At 48.1% G+C, this 15,930-nt stretch overlaps 1 protein-coding gene across 27 annotated transcripts in view; it reads left to right on the forward strand.

The window, feature by feature from the left end:
* TPM1 (tropomyosin 1) overlaps positions 1 to 15,930 on the forward strand; it is a 27,073-nt gene continuing 11,143 nt past the window's right edge. For 4 of the 27 annotated variants that reach the window (XM_074366244.1, XM_074366258.1, XM_074366243.1 and 1 more), the window contains exons 1-4: positions 20 to 235; positions 1,341 to 1,466; positions 13,519 to 13,652; positions 15,747 to 15,864. In XM_074366244.1, coding sequence (XP_074222345.1) covers positions 122 to 235; positions 1,341 to 1,466; positions 13,519 to 13,652; positions 15,747 to 15,864 — 492 coding nt within the window. In that variant the 5' untranslated portion in view covers positions 20 to 121. Of the gene's footprint in view, positions 236 to 1,004; positions 1,131 to 1,340; positions 1,467 to 6,047; positions 6,281 to 13,518; positions 13,653 to 15,746; positions 15,865 to 15,930 lie in introns of those variants that run through there. The other 23 variants (XM_074366250.1, XM_074366257.1, XM_074366249.1 and 20 more) reach the window with 20 other exon arrangements.

Consider the following 15,930-nt stretch of genomic DNA (forward strand, 5'->3'; position numbering starts at 1 on the left):
TGGGAAAGTACATATCTGGGAGCAGCAGGCGGCTCTGCGCTCGCACTCCGGCTCGGCCACCCCAGCGCGCGCTCGCCTCCCCGCTCCCGTCGCAGCCCCAGGGCCCCTCGCCGCCGCCGCCATGGACGCCATCAAGAAGAAGATGCAGATGCTCAAGCTCGACAAGGAGAACGCCTTGGATCGAGCGGAGCAGGCGGAGGCCGATAAGAAGGCGGCGGAGGACAGGAGCAAGCAGGTCTGCTCCTCCCGGGTCCTGCGCCCACCAGTCGCCCGCGCTCCCCGCGCCGGGGTCCCCGAGTCCTGGGACCCGGGCCGGGCACCCCTTCCCGGCGCCTCACCCCGAGGACTTGGGGAGCCACCCTGACTCCTGGGCGTCCGAAATGGGGAAGGGGAAAGAGCGAGACGCAGGCTTATTCTAACTTTTTCTCTTGTCTGGGGACACTTATTTCCCTTCTCTGGTTCCCAGAGCCCGCGAAGTCCATTCAAGTCCTAGAGGCACTTGATTCTCAGAATCAGAAATCAGTTTTGGATCCGGAACTTGGGGTGCGGGTGGGCTGAAGGGAACCAAGTCCAGAAAGTGTTAGAAGTTCTTCTGGACTTTTGACTGGGGACACTAAAACTTTAAACGGGGGGCGATGGAGGGAGGAGGGTCAGTCACAGAGTTTTCCTAAAAACAAAGATGGGGCGGAATAGAGAGCACGACCCGAAGGCCGGGGAGACGGGGACGTTTTCCGCACCCCCAAATTGTGGACTTGAGCCCGCTGAGACCTCGGCAGGAGTCTCGTCCTGGGGCGCGGGGTGGGGGTGGGAAGCGGGTGCGGAGTGAGCACAGAGTAAGTGGGTTACCTAGGGAGCCTTGAACCCCAACTCGCGGCGCCCCAAACCCGAAGGGCCCCAGCCAACCCGGTGCCCTGTGTTGTATGTGTGTGTGTCTGTGTGTGTGTGTGTGTGTCTAACACCCGGTCCGTGCCGGCCGCCCGCGCCCGCTCGCCGCTGCCCCCCAGCTGGAGGAGGACATAGCGGCGAATGAGAAGCTGCTGCGGGCGTCGGAGGACGAGCGGGACCGGGTGCTGGAGGAGCTGCACAAGGCCGAGGACAGCCTCCTGGCCGCCGATGAGACCGCCGCCAAGGTACCCAGGGCGCGCGGCGCGACACACGAATAGCTAACTCTGTCTCTCTCTCTCTCTCTCTCTCCCTCCCTGTCTTTCCCTTTCTCTTTCCCGCTGTCCCTGTCCTTCTGGTTCTGTGCACCCACACCCCTCTCCTGCGGGATCACGCTGCCTGCTGCACCCCCACCCTCCCATCCCCGTCCCCGTCCCCCCACCACGGCCAACTCCCAGCTGGAAGACGAGCTGGTGTCGCTGCAAAAGAAACTCAAGGCCACCGAAGATGAACTGGACAAATACTCCGAGGCTCTTAAAGATGCCCAGGAGAAGCTGGAGCTGGCAGAGAAAAAGGCCACCGACGTAAGTGCCCCCACACACTGCCTCCCTCACCTTTTGACCTTGAGGCTGCTCTGGGGTCACCACAGGGGCCAGAGAGCATTGGAGGAGGGTCACCTCCTCCTGCTGGACACCTGCACACAGCCTGCCATGGCCCAGCGCACTGGATGCTGCCTCCAACTGCTACTGCACACATTCATTTTTATTTCATCCATTCTTCTCTTTTTTTTTCTCCTTCTTTCCCCCACCCTTGGGGGTGGAGAGGGGGTGGGTGAGAAGCTGGGAGAATAGAGCAACTGAAGTTGGGACTCTGGAGGTGAACCTTGCCTCCCTGCTGGCAGAAAACCTCTAAGGTGTCATCACCAAGGTTGGTCCAAACAGAGTACCTAGTTTTCTTGACTTTCCATTTGCCATTTCTGGTGGGTGGGAAGGCCTGGTTTTCGGTGGTGGGTCCAGTCAGAGTACAGAGGACCTCTAAACTGAAAAGATGGCATGGTGCTACTTAGAAGGCTGAGCTTGGTAGTGGACCACAGAGATCCTTGAGGCCTCCCTTCTCAATAGGGAAGCCTTAATCCAGTCCTTAAGATCTGCCTGGGAAGATGATACTTGCTTGAGTCTGCAGTCTGAGGGCACTAGATCCAAAAAGTAAGCTGGGAGTTATATATAGCTCAGTGCTTTATATGGCATAGTGAGCTAGCTGCCCCCGACTCTCCTGCTCGCCCCACCCCCACCTGTCAGCCTCTGACAACCACCACATAGTTTCAGGGGTGATGCACGCACCGCAAAAGCTCTACCAGCATTTTGTCCGCTGCCCTCTGGAATCTTTTTAACTGAAGAGCTTGCCTCTTCTGCTAAGTCAAGACAAGCATTAGATTTCCAAAGGCCTGGCTTCTTTTCACACCGTTGGATTCCATTCTAGAAGCTAATTAAGCCTAGATGCCCAATTAGGAAAGAATTCTTTGGGAAGTTAGTAACAATTCCAAGAATGTATGAGCACTGGGGAAAGCTATGCCCAGAAATTGAACTACCAAGTCCAACAGCAGAATTTTCTGAGAGTAAAGTGCAGGCTGCAGGAGTGTCTGGGTCTTGAAATCAGTAAAAGTTTTCTGTGACATGAAAGGCTTGAAACGTAATCTTCAAGTGTGCTTTGTAAATGAGAGATCCAGACAAAGGACATTTAGAATCTGACAAAAAGAAAGCTTCAGTGAAAAGCAAGGTTCCTGGAAAGGCGGTTCAGGGAAGCACTGATTTAGCTAAAACATTTAAGTTACAAACTACTTGGCTTTAGAAAAAAAAGCCAAAGAACACATATAACTCTGCGCCTGTTTTCTATAATGTAGATCAGATGCCTGCTCTTTATATGGTTAAATGGAGGATGTCTGTCTCCCCCAAATTCTCTAGCAGGACGTTTATTTAGCTTTTTCAAAAGAGCCGCTGATAGATCAAGGAGAGATATTCCTTATAAGGAAAAGAATGCAGAGAATTTGAAAACAGCCCAGTAAGACCAAAAGCAAGAGAAGGAGAAAAAAAGCTACTACAATTCTTAACAGAAAAAAAAAATCATGATTATTATAACTACGCGGTGCTATCATGTCTTTATTGAAAACCCTTGTTTAAGGGAGCATTCTAATGAGGCAGGGCAGAAGTGGAAAAGAGGATATTTAAAGCCACCTTGGGGGGCGGAGCCAGGAGTAGAGGGAGGTTTTTGAAACTACGTTTTGTTTTTTTTCCCCTCACTGGAAAACTGTCCCTAATATAGTACACATTTTTTTTGTCGGGGTTGGGGGGACGGTAGTAAGTATATTGATCATCTTCCCCTTTAAGACATCTTAAGTTGTTTGGAACCTGTAGGAATGTGGAAGGAGTTTATGAAGAAATGCTATATTTAGAGTGATTCCTAACTAGTAAAAATAGTCAAGACTTAAGGAGGAAGAGACAGATGTCATTAGAGAAAGGAGGTAGGAGCGAGGTCAGCTTCCTGAGGCAGAATCATATTACATTTGGGATTAGGACACTGCACTGTTATTACTCACCAGTGTAAAACATTTTCACATTTTTCTACTAATTTACCAACATACTTTACAAATCCTATTCCAGAAATGGGCTCTTCCTAGCTTAAAAACATGTAATTCCCAAGGTCAGATCTCTGACGGTTTTGTTTTGAATTTTTTGTTCTCACCCCACCTAAGTGAGGCTTTTTGGGATCAAGGGCTCCATTTTTCTCTCTGGCCCCAACCCCTTCCCCAATAACTATGATGTATCTGTCATCTGCAGTATGTGAGTCTTTAGTCCCTGCAGGTCTTTGCTTCCTAAATCAGTGCTTCTCAACCTTAGCTAAACAACCACCTATGATGGTTTGAAAACTTAAAATCCAGGCTGCACCAGAGGCCAATTAGAATCTCTGGGAGTGGAACTCAGGTGTTAGTATTTTTAAAATACCCAGGTGATTCCAATGTGCAGCTAAGGCTGAGAACAACTGTCCTAAACTCTTGTATAATGACATCAGCATGAAAATGAACTCACCTGAAACTGACTTTCCCAGGTGTTTGAAAAGCAGGACATTACGTCACTAGTTGGCCGCTTAGAGCATTTGCACGTGTCCAGCAGTTTCTGGGGCTCCTCCTGGAGGCTCCCAGATGCCCCCTTCTCCCACTCTCAAAGTTAGGTCCACAGTCTATACTCTTAAGGAAGGAGTTGTGACCTCCTTGCTGACTAGATGAACTGTGTGGAAACAAAGCAAGAGGCTCCACCTACAGGATGTGAGGGTCGGTGCTGGGGTTTGTGAGTGTTTCAGCAGAGGCTGTGAGAAAGTCCAAAGCAAATGAGTCAGAAAAGCAAAGGAGCTTTGCTCTTAGGGCTTTGGAGGAGGAGGGGTTGCCAAGTGTGTTTTCTTTTTCATTATTATTCCCACACTTAAACACAGGAATTTACTTAAAGGGCCTTCTGTGTTAAAGATGAGGAAGGGGAGCCCTGAGACTTAGAAGGCATTTTAAAATGTAGCCCAAGGGGAGAATTGGCAGAGGCCAGTTCCCAGAGATTTTGTCCACTTTGGTTTTCATCCAGCTGTAGCTAGAGGCTCTCCTAGGTTTCTGTAGCCCTCTTTGGCATGCCTTTTAAAGGCATCTCAGTCCAGCCCAGAATTGGTCAGATTCCAGAAGATTCTCAAAGGCTGATCTAAAATCAGAGAAGGTTGTAACCAGAAAGGACTCTTTTTATTTAATCTTAACTATTTTTTAACTTACGTATTTATTTTACAATATCATTTTTTTAAATAAAAGTATAGTTGATGTTCAATATTATATGTTACAGATATACAGTATAGTGACTCACAATTTTTAAAAGCTATACTCCATTTATAGTTATAAAATATTGGCTATATTCCCCATGTTATACAATACTTCTTTGTAGCTTATTTTATAACTGATAGTTTTTACCTCTTAATCCTCCACCTCCATCTTGCCCCTTCCCCCGCTTCCCTCTCCCCACTGGTAACCACTAGTTCCTTGTCTACATTTGTGAGTCTGTTTCTTTTCTGTTACATTCACTAGTTCATTGTATTTTTTTAGATTCCACATGTAAGTGATATCTTACAGTATTTGTCTTTCTCTGTCTGACTTACTTCACTTAGCATAATACAGCATGGATAGACTTGGAGGGCATTATGCTAAGTGAAGTAAGTCAGAAGGGACTCTTGAGATGATTGTTTTTATGGAAAGGAAAGTAAGCCCCAGAGAGGCTGGCGGGCCTGAGATCCCACAGCTGGTTATGAACCCCAGTCTGAGTCTTAAAAGACAGTACCTGTGTATTTATTAAATACTAAGGCTACCATTTGAGTTAATCATATACAAGGTTTTGTGTTTAGCATTTTCTATTTATTTCATAATTTTCACAGCAGCCCTATGAGGAACGGACGCCTATGAACCCCGCTTTTACAAATGAAGTCAAATCATTTGTCGAAAGGAATAGCCAGGAGAGAACTAAAAGCCAGATTCTAACCTAGGAAGACTGCATTTAGATTAGGAGGTTTAACCTATCTACAGTATGATAGTGATTTTCACTTCATGAGTTCCATGAGGCGGAGGAGAGTTGCTGTGGGTACGATCTTGCGTCCTGGAGTTCTTTACATCGAGAACAGTCCCTTTGGGGGGCACATTAAGGCCCCAAACCTCTCTCGCTCGGCTTCCCTCTTCCTGAGCATGGGAATCCGAGAGTCCGGAGCGGAGCCCTCCAGCCGCCAGTAGGCGGCACCATCGCCCTTAGCAGCCAAGTCCGTTACCCCAGGGTCCCCACGGCGCCGGGAAAGGGCGCTGGGAGTCGAAGTAAAACTCCTGACACGGCAGCTGCCCTCCCGCCCGCCAGGTGCCCCCGCAGCGCGCGCACCTCGCCCGTCAGCCCCATGGCCGTGAGCATGCGCAGTGCCTCCCGCGCTGGGCGAATTCCCGGGGTCCGCGGCCCGCGCCCCGCCCCGCCCGCTGGGCCCGCCCCCGGCGCTCGCGCACTCGCCTGCGGTTCGCCTGCGCCGCCCGGGAGGCTGCGACTTCCGGGCTGTGCCTCGGCAGCAGGGGGCGCCGCCGTCTCGCACCGCGGCCTGGGCGGGGCGGCCGGGCGGTCCGAGTGCGGCAACGGCAGCGGCGGCAGGAGCGCAGCAGCCGGCCTCTCCGAGCGCAGCCCGCCTGCCTGCCGGCCCGCCGCCGCCGCCCGGTGCGATGGCGGGGAGCAGCTCGCTGGAGGCGGTGCGGAGGAAGATCCGGAGCCTGCAGGAGCAGGCGGACACCGCGGAGGAGCGCGCGGGCAGCCTGCAGCGCGAGCTGGACTACGAGAGGAAGCTGAGGGAGACCGTAAGGGACCCACCCATCACCCACCCCCGGGGGCGCCTCCCCCGCCGTCCGCCCCACTGCGGCCGGCGGAGCCCACCTTCCCCGCCACCCCTCCCCCCGCCTCGGGCCGCACCTGGAGCACCTGGGCCAGCAGGCGTCGGGCTCTGGGGAGGGGCCCTGCCTGTTCTCCGCAGCCCTTCCTTTTCATCTCTCTGGTCTAAAGTCAAAGAACCGAGGTGGGAAGCAGGAGTGATGCTGAGAAGCTTCTGGAAGCAGCACTTTCTTTCGCAGAAGGGGCTATAGGTGGAGGCGGTGGGGGGGGGGGGTTGCGTTCGGCCCCGTGTCTCGGGTTCCCTGGGACGTGCACTTTGCGCCGCTGGCATTATTTACTAGGAGGGTGGGGACGGAAGAGGTCCCTCCTCTTGGAAATCCGTTCGTTTGGGAAGGGCGCTCACAGGTCAAGTCTGAGGCATTGCCGGACTTTGGGGCCTGGGGATGCTAAACTCCCCCATCCCTGTTCACCCTTGATTTCATGAAAGCCTGTTTCTCTGGGGTGGTTGAGACAGTGACAGCGCGTGTTCTGGCTTAATATGCGGACCTTTGCCCTTCCCTTTCTTAACCTTCCCTCCTCCCAAGTTCTCTTACACAGATAGATATTCCTTTGTTACCGAGTCTTGAAAAAAGTTGGCTAAATGGCTACGATCATTGAGTGTTTTCTCTTGCCAGCTTCCCCTCCCCCACGTTGAGTGTAATACCTGCCTTCCTTTCTCCTAAAGCAAAGTATCCCGCAAACAGGAACAGGATTTCAGGGGTGGTTTAAGCATTTGCTGTTTGTTGATTTTGAGTGTGTGTTTTCAATCAAGATTCTCAAACACCCTAGGGAATTTTATGACAAGCGGTAATATGGGGTCCTGCTGTGCTTAATAGCAGCCTATTCTGAGTAAATCATAATGTTTAAGTGTATGCAATGGCATTATGGTTGGCCACAGAAACTATAAGACCTATTTTGCATAAAATACAAAGAAGCAAACAGGACCTCTTAAGAGGAACACCTCACTAGGTGAAGTTTCAGATGAAATAGACAGGAACCAGGAAATCAATAGGCAAAAGATCGATTTCTGTAGAGGACAGGACAGCAAAGGTCCCATGGATGTCTCTGAATCTGGCCGGGCGATGAATGAATTCCAGCTCCCTCTCCGACTGGCTCGCAGCTGTCCTTGAACCATTAGAACCAATAGAACGTAATGGATAGGAGAAAGAACTCTGGACCCAGGCTGCCAGGATTTGAATCCTTTAACTTCTCAGTCCCTCAGTTCCCTGACTGTACAGTGTGGGTAGTGACAGTACCTGCCTGTTGTGAAGGTGAAAAGAAGCACGTGTAGAGAAGTTGCAGTGCAGCTTAGCACACTAGGCTAAGTGCTCTGTCAGTAGGTGTTAAAACTGTAGCACCCTCCTCATCCCTCATTACTCCTTTGCTTACAATTCACCAGCTGTCGAAGGGTCTTAAAAATGGCCTGCTCATTGCACTCTAACCTAAAACTCTTCATTTAAATGCTTCTGATCAATCTTTTTTTTTTTTTTTTTTTCTTTTTTGCACCTTGAATGGAGAGAGGATGCCGGCTGGGTGGAAGGAATATTTGGTGAGGTCGAAGAGGTATTAGTGGTGAAAGTCTGTGGAACTCTCCTCCCCCTGCTCAGAAAGGGAGTATGTGGTCCTGTACAGGAGAGCCTTCTATCGACTCCTGGCCTGGTGATCGATGTTAGACACAGAAGATAAATTTTATGAAGAGCACGTTGTTACTACTACGCTCACCTTCTCTTTTGGGCTTAGTTTTTATAACCACACTCTTCCTGGGTCTGTTGGCTAAAGATGGTGTTTTCATTCTTTTCAAAGCTTTATATTAAAAGTGGTTTAAATAGGTTCAATTTTTTTAAAGTCTGTTTTGAAAATAGTCTATCCAAGTGATTGGACGGTTACGGAACTTTTTAGGACAGCAGTTTGAGGACTGGGTCAGACCATTGAAGAGCGAATGTCCAATTGAGAGCTGTTCCTAACTTCTGGAAGATGTTAGGAACTTAAAGGTGACTGACTTAAGGTGGTTTCTTGGTAGCTGTTAGACAAAACTGTGAGTTAAACTAGCAGTCACAGTTTTTCTTGGTAGCAAAGATGAAAGTTTAGAGACAAAGTCACAAGCCCCTGCAAAAAATACGTGGTGAGTTGGCCCTGAATTCAGTTTCTCAAAGGTTCAGTCAGGCTGTAGTTAATTGGCCCTATTACACCAGCACTTACCTTGGAAAAAGCAGCCATCCCTTTTTTTCCCTCTCAGTTTGTTTTTCCAAGGTGTGTGGGCCCTTCAAAATGTTGGAATGAGGCTACTTTGCTTGATGTAATGGTTGACTCTAGGTCTTATGACCCACTAGGGTTTTGTTTGTCTTTTGTCCTTATCAAAGGGAAAAAGGGAGCAAGAAAAAGCCAGTTCTCATTCCTCCTTTCTGGATGGTACCCAGCAAATGAGGGGACTTAAAGTTGCAGCCTGTAGGTTCTTAACTGGCAACTTTATTAAATCATGGAAAATAACCAATTTATAAAAATTCCCAGCCCTTTCCTCTTTAAGTTAGTAACTATTTCCAAGACCAGGAATCTAAGAGTGCATTTTGTGCTCACGTGGGGTGGCAGTAATGAGAGTGTCTCCTCTGGCTTTCTGCTTTCACGCACAGGCAAGGCGAAGGCACTGCCCCGTTCACATCCCTCTCGCTCATTATACAAATATGCCTTGTGGATTACAGGCTTCAGTGCAGATTGAGGAGATGGTTTTTATCTCTTATCCATGGGAGTGTCCCTTAATGTCATCCGTGTTTTCCCCCCTTTCCTTACCATATAAGGGCAGAAGTTTAACTTGGCTGTAGTGACTTGGTCTTCCACAGTAAGCTGGGTGCAACCGTCTCTGTACAACAACAGTTTGCATGCAGTAAAAAGGCTTGACCTTCATCATCCCACGCTGCACTCCAGTTCAGGCAGGACTTTGAAAATATGTTCCAGAGGATTTATTTTTAGGATATAGTATTATTCTCCTCCAGTTTTTTTCCTTAATAATCTTAACTGGAAAACTTTTTTGAAGAAGTAAAAAGCATTGCTATTTTTAAATTGTCTTTAATTGTATTGGCTGTAACATCTGGATTTCATGAAAGTCTAGGCCATGTTAAAGTTTTTGTTTAAATATGATTTGGAGTAATATCTTGCTTTATTGTGTGGGCATGCCCTTGATTTCTGTGTAGTGTCTTGTTGGGACGGGACTGGGGTACACCTGCCCTTGTTTTCTGTGTAGGTAGCTGGTACCTTGCCAGAGGATGGGGGGAGACATACGCAGATCGAAGACGGCTCACAAACGCAGAGCGCCTGGTGGTGGTTTAACAGCAAATCTGCAGGAAGACAATTGGTAGCCCTTACTAATATAGCAGTCTCTTTTTCTGAGTAGCTCATTACAAGTTGGGACACAATAGCACTTTTGAAATAAAAGAAACCATCATTCCAGGCTGAGAGACTTCGCCAGCAGTGTCGGTACATGCACTGTTGTTAGAAGCTAACCCAGTGCACTGAGGGTGATTTCCATGCCTGGAAGTAATTTGCTTCTGGGGTCTTGACCCTTCCCAAACGCCTTGTTATTTATATCTGCTTTTTAAATAACAGATGGTCATGTGGCTGTGGGGTTTGTACTGGCAGAGGCAACAGCAGGTTAAGTCTTTTTTTTTCTTTTTAACATTTTTTTATTGAGTCATAGTCATTTTACAATGTTGTGTCAAATTCCAGTGTAGAGCACAATTTTTCAGTTATACATGAACATACATATATTCATTGTCACTTTTTTTTTCGTTGTGAGCTGCCGCAAGATCTTGTATTTATTTCCCTGTGCTATATGGTATAATCTTGTTTATCTAGGTTAAGTCAAGTAGACTGCCCATGTGCTGTATTAAAGAGAACCTTAGAAAATACCTAAATAAACCTCAGAACTCAGAGAATATATACCAGAAATAAAAGCTGGTGAAGGTGAGAGATGGGGGCCTTTTGAATACAGAGCATAATCCCCCCCCCCAAAAAAAAAAACAAAACTATAAAGATAAGTGCCCTTAATCAACTTATCGAATTAAGTGTATCTTGAATTTTAGGGAACCAAACCAAATTGCAGTCACACCAGCCAGGTCAGTTCTGAGAAGCCAGATTTTTCCCAGAGGAAGCTTACGTGGAGATAGATGGACCCCAGACACTGCTCTCAGACCTGGGCTGTAGCCTACAAGCACCTCTGCCCGTCTGGTCTGAAACCTGTGGGGCAGCAGGCCTTGGCTTCTGGCTCTCGCTGAAGACCTTCCTTGTGGGCTGGGTGGGGGGTTGCTGTAGAGACCCTGCCACTCTGACATCAGAAGGCAGAAGGACCCTGTAGGTGAGAACCACCAACCCCAGGGCTTCCGCAAGGTGCCAGGAGGCCTGGAGAAGCGAGGTGAGCCAGCACAGGAGAAGCAGGGGGCTTGAGTGTTACTCTCCTCTCCCGCTAATGGCTGTGTGACCTGAGCACGCTTCAGCCCCTGGCGTCAAAGTTTCCTCCCTTTTTCTATTTTCTCTTTAACCTAGAGCTAGATGAGTGGTTCCCACAGGATTTGCCAGCTTCTCTGGGTGGTGGGTGGGGTAGAGGGGTGGGACTGGTTGCTTCTTTATAGTGCAGATTCCTGCCCTTCTCTCTGGCCTCTTGAGTCATCATCTCTAGGGATCCGGCCTGGAAATTTGTATTTTTAATGTGCAGCTCCTAGTGAATTCTGACACCCAGCCCGTTGTGGGAACTGCTGGACGAGGCCTTCCAGCTAAACCACTGTGACCCCGTTTTGCAGACCACCCACAGGTCTGTTCTCAGTGTTGCCTCAGCCTGGCTCCTGGAACAGGTTCCCACTCCCAGTCGTTGGGGTGCCCTGTATGAGGCCTGTTGACTGGTTTTCTCTAGGACACAACCTCCTGTACAGTCTGCAAAATGCCCCAGGAGGGAAAGAGTTGGTGACGTTTATAAAAGTGTCTGAGCTAAAGGAAAGAACAGTAAGAGGGGAGATGCATATTGATGGGGGGGCCTCTCTTGGGGGAAGATCATTTGTGCAGAGGAGGATGGAACACAGGGAGCCGTCTCCTTACTCCGACGCCCTAGCTGTGTGGGAGGCTGGGGACCTAGCCTGGCCTGTCACCTGGAAGTTTCTTTCCCCAGAGCATAAATGGTCTCCTTTCTATGAGTACAAAGTCCTCAAGGTTGGGGCCCAGTGAGAAAACAGCTGGGAACTTAGAGTGTGGTTGCTGTGAAAATCGTTTTAAAAATCTTGTTGACATTTCTCCAGCCACAACACCTGCAAGAGAGATATTTAAGAAAGTCGGGTGGGGGGAAATACTCTTGAGTACATGACCTAGACGTTCTACTGAGTTTTTTGTTGGTGGTGGTGTTTTGGAGAGTGGTTTTTGTTTTACTCTTCCTTTTAGTTTCAGCTTTCAGAGTGGCTTGTTCTCCCCCTGTTCATAAAAGAAATAGAATTTTACTGGAAATGGAAAATACAGAAAACAAATCTGACCTGACCCAAAAAGTATACCCTTAATGTATACCTCCTTCCAGTTTTTTTTAAAATGGGGCTAAAATCTTTTAAATAAGATATGTGTTACCCCTATTACCTTCAACCCTTCTCCAGAAAAACCCAACATTCATCTGCCAGTCAGGCCTGGTGGGGCCCTGACTGGCTGTGCACCTGTAATGATTTACTCTGTGAGCCAGTACAATTGTAAACTGACCTTGGCTTCATTTCACACTTCCTCCTGCTCCCTGCCTCTATCAACCCATTGTTACTACATAGTTAATTTTTGACAAGATAAAAGTGTATTTGAATGTTTTTATAGAGAGCCCTTCACCGTGGTTGGAGATGCCCTAATCACCCAGACAGAATTTCCCAGACAGAACTTGGCTTTTAGAATCTCACAAATCTAGATGAGCAAAGAGCAGAATGTTCTCATATTCCTTTAGTTCAAGGCCATAATCACAGCCTCTAACTATACGTGCATTTCCAACTGTACATCATGCGTCCAGGAGCTAAGAAAGTTGCTTTTGTTTAAATTAGGTTGGTTTTACTCATTTTATTCGGTAGACATTTACTGAGCCCATACTCTGTCCAGAGAATCGTAATTCCTTGCACATAAGATGCTGAGTAAGGAAAACAGGAATGTAGATGGAGCTAGCATAGGTCCCTAAGTGCATGTTGTGATTTTTAGGAAACTCTCAAGTGTCCTGAAAACCCCATCACCCCAACGCACATTCAGAGTGGACAAGGAAAGGGGACCAGATTAGCAGACTCCATCTTTCACTTCCATGCATTATATTTAAACAGCCACCAATGCAAGTGTATATAATGGACCATCCAGTCATACAAGTATTCCGAGGTGCATAGTAACAAATGGTAACTTCTGCATCCCCAAGAAAAAAACATCTTACTTCAGAGACAGATACCAAGTAGAAAGAGTATCTACAGTGCTTTTCTCCTAAGGAGCCTGAAACTCTTCTTGTAGTAACCTTGACTTGTGAGAAATTCCAGTAGGCTTAGGTTAAAAAACACTTGAGAAATTTGTGTCGGCCCTGTTCCAGCGTGACCAGTTATTCTAAAGGGGTCGCTGAAGGGGAGGGGGCCTGCTGGGTTTTGTTGTGTCTGTATGGTGTATATTTTAGAACCACTGAATTTAAAGATATTGTAGTTTCTTTATAAAGCCCCTTTGAGAAAGTGGCCAGGAGAAAGGAGAACTGAGACTCCTGAGACCGGGTCTCACTGTCAACTGAGTGCTCTTGTGTGGTGTGGCTGAGCCTGGCTAGGTCCGTTTCGTCCCTCCGTCCGCACCTCAGGCCCACCAAGTGCAGTGGCTGTAGTGAAACTCTCCTTTAACAGGCAGGTAAAGCCAGCGTGGAGAAACCCATAGAAGAAAGGAACCACGTGAGAGAGCGTTTGGTCCGCCTGCTTGATGAGGATGGTGTGTGGGGGTCTGTGTGTAGCCCAGGGTGGACGTTCACTGTGGAAATCACAGGATGGACTTGTCCAGCAACTCCAGAGTCGACCAGGGCTTGTAACCCACGTGAAGGTAGCTCAGCATGAGGCCCAGGCTTGCTGTCTGGCACCAGGGCTTCATTCTCAGCCTCTCCTGAGGGCATTGCCCTCTCTCTCCCTCCAGCACTCAAACACCTTTCTCTCTCTCTGCCCAGGCTGAAGCTGACGTAGCGTCTCTGAATAGACGCATCCAGCTGGTTGAGGAAGAGTTGGATCGTGCCCAGGAGCGTCTGGCAACAGCCTTGCAGAAGCTGGAGGAGGCCGAGAAGGCAGCAGACGAGAGTGAGAGGTGAGGACCCCTGGTCCAGCCCGCCTGTTAGCATAGCCTTTCCTCCTGGTGGTACAGGAGGGCTTCTCTGATCTTGGGCGTTGAAGAAGTTTCCAGTACCTTGATGGGATCATTTCCTCACTTGATCCAGGCGTAGCTACTGGTTTTGTTCATTAAACATTAGTGGGACACCTTTGTGCAAAGCACTGTTTTAAACTCCAAGGTTCTTAAGCAGAAAAAGACCCTATTCCTGCCCTCCGAGAGCTCACCACCCAGTGAGGGAGTTGGACGTGTAAACAGGAGGTTCTGGGGATGCTTGTTGGTTCTTTCATTCCTGCTGATCCGGAGTAGTTGTGCGTTTTTTAAAAAGGTAACTTTATTTTAAAATACACCAGGGCGGCTTAGACTTAGGTAAAGTGTAGGCCATCGATTGTAGAATAGCCCGACAAGTGAGGAGAAGGGAAAGCACAGATAAAGCAGAAATATGGTCCACAGGAGTACATTGTTCTGGACTTAGTAAACCTGGTAAGACACACGTGCACAGATAAATAGTCAGATACACATGTTTTCTGAGCCTGCTCCCCCTGTGACCTGGCTCTACCTGACTCATAACCCCAAGATTCAGGCTTATGGTAGTAAAGGAACCCCAGGGCCATATCGGCCAGCTCAGCATCGTGTATTCCAGGAGGCATTTTCTCTCATGCTCGACCGCTCAAGTTAATGTACTCATATCGCTTGGAAGCACTCCAAGAAAGACTCCTCAAGACTAGAGAGAGCTCTGCCACTTGAGGGATGACAACGTAGTGTGGTGTCTCAGACACTAGAAAGTGTGTATCTGTGCCGTAACCTGGGCAGCTGCATGCAGTCAGTCATCGTGTCCACCTCTCCATCTTGGAGGTGCGTGTCTGCCCCTCCACCACGCATAAAGAGTGACTTCAGGCCTTAGGATTAAAGAAGGTCTTTAGCTGAAGTTTTCAGCTCATTATTCACTGTTGCTTACTGTTTCTTTTCTGGCCAAGAGTTTTGGAATCTTTAAGATGAGTCATCATCTCTTACAGTGTACACATAACCAGCGGCTTTGTGTCTCTCTTCTTCGGAAAGACACTTGCTAGTGGACTTAAAGGGCAATCTGGCAAAGTTAGACTTGGGAGTAAAAAGGTATTAGAGACATTTAGTCCAGTCCCGTGGTTTTACAGATGAGAAAACTAGGGTTCAGAGACTGGTGTGGCCTGCCCAAAGCCTCGGAGAATTTACGGCCCAGCCAAGACGCAGGTGTCCTAAAACATATTGTAGTGCTTCCTCAAAAAATAGTAATTTGTTTATCTTACTGCCTACTTAGGCTTTGGTAAATGAATCCCGTTTTAACATAGCTTGTTATTCCTTACATCTGTAATAGATCATAGGTCAATTAACATTTTCCAAAACTTACCACCATGCTGAAGGATTCAAACATACGCATCAGCATAGAAGATGGTTTTGGTCCTGTCTCTCGACACCTCTGTAATGAGAGCGTTCCATTATAGGCAGAACTCAGTTTCTCATCTGAAGTGTTTAGGTTACCCATGTGAAATTGCTATTTTTATAGGTCTGACGTGGTCAGATACCAGCCATTTCGTATGGTTCAAACTAACATTTATGTTTGTGGCTAATGGGATAAGAACAGCTCCTTTCATTGTAGGAAGGAAGTACATGAAGATAGATTTGCTTTTGTTCTAACTTTGGTCCATTTTCAAGCTGAAGCTTCCCACCAGAAAAGGGAAAGACATCCCATTATTTATATAGCAAGTAAACCAGGCTGGCTTTTCCTGATTCCACGCCTCCCAGATTCAAACAGGATCCTGATATGGTACTTTTCATTTACCCTTAGCTGCCTGGACAGTTTCAGCTGTACCAGAAGTGCGAGGTTTCATTCACAATAAGCAGATAGAGAAGTGCATGTCTTTTTTCACCTTCAGCTCTGGGAAGTCTCGCTTCATGGTTTGGAAAATAGAAACTGGCTCTATGCTCTGTTTCCGTCAGCCGGTTACGGTGAGCCTCTCAGACCTGTGCGGAACAGTGTGGGCTCTTGGAAGCCGGCTCTAATGCTGGGGTCTTCCCGCTCGTCTTCCTTTTCAGAGGCATGAAAGTCATTGAAAGCCGAGCCCAAAAGGATGAGGAGAAAATGGAAATTCAGGAGATCCAGCTGAAAGAGGCCAAGCACATTGCTGAAGATGCCGACCGCAAGTATGAAGAGGTCAGCTCCTGGGGCCCACAGCCTCGCGGACTCCGCGCCGCGGCCTTGAGGGGGCGGGGGGAGTGG

This window comes from Camelus bactrianus, chromosome 6 (assembly GCF_048773025.1).
Source record: "Camelus bactrianus isolate YW-2024 breed Bactrian camel chromosome 6, ASM4877302v1, whole genome shotgun sequence".
Taxonomy (NCBI): domain Eukaryota; kingdom Metazoa; phylum Chordata; class Mammalia; order Artiodactyla; family Camelidae; genus Camelus; species Camelus bactrianus.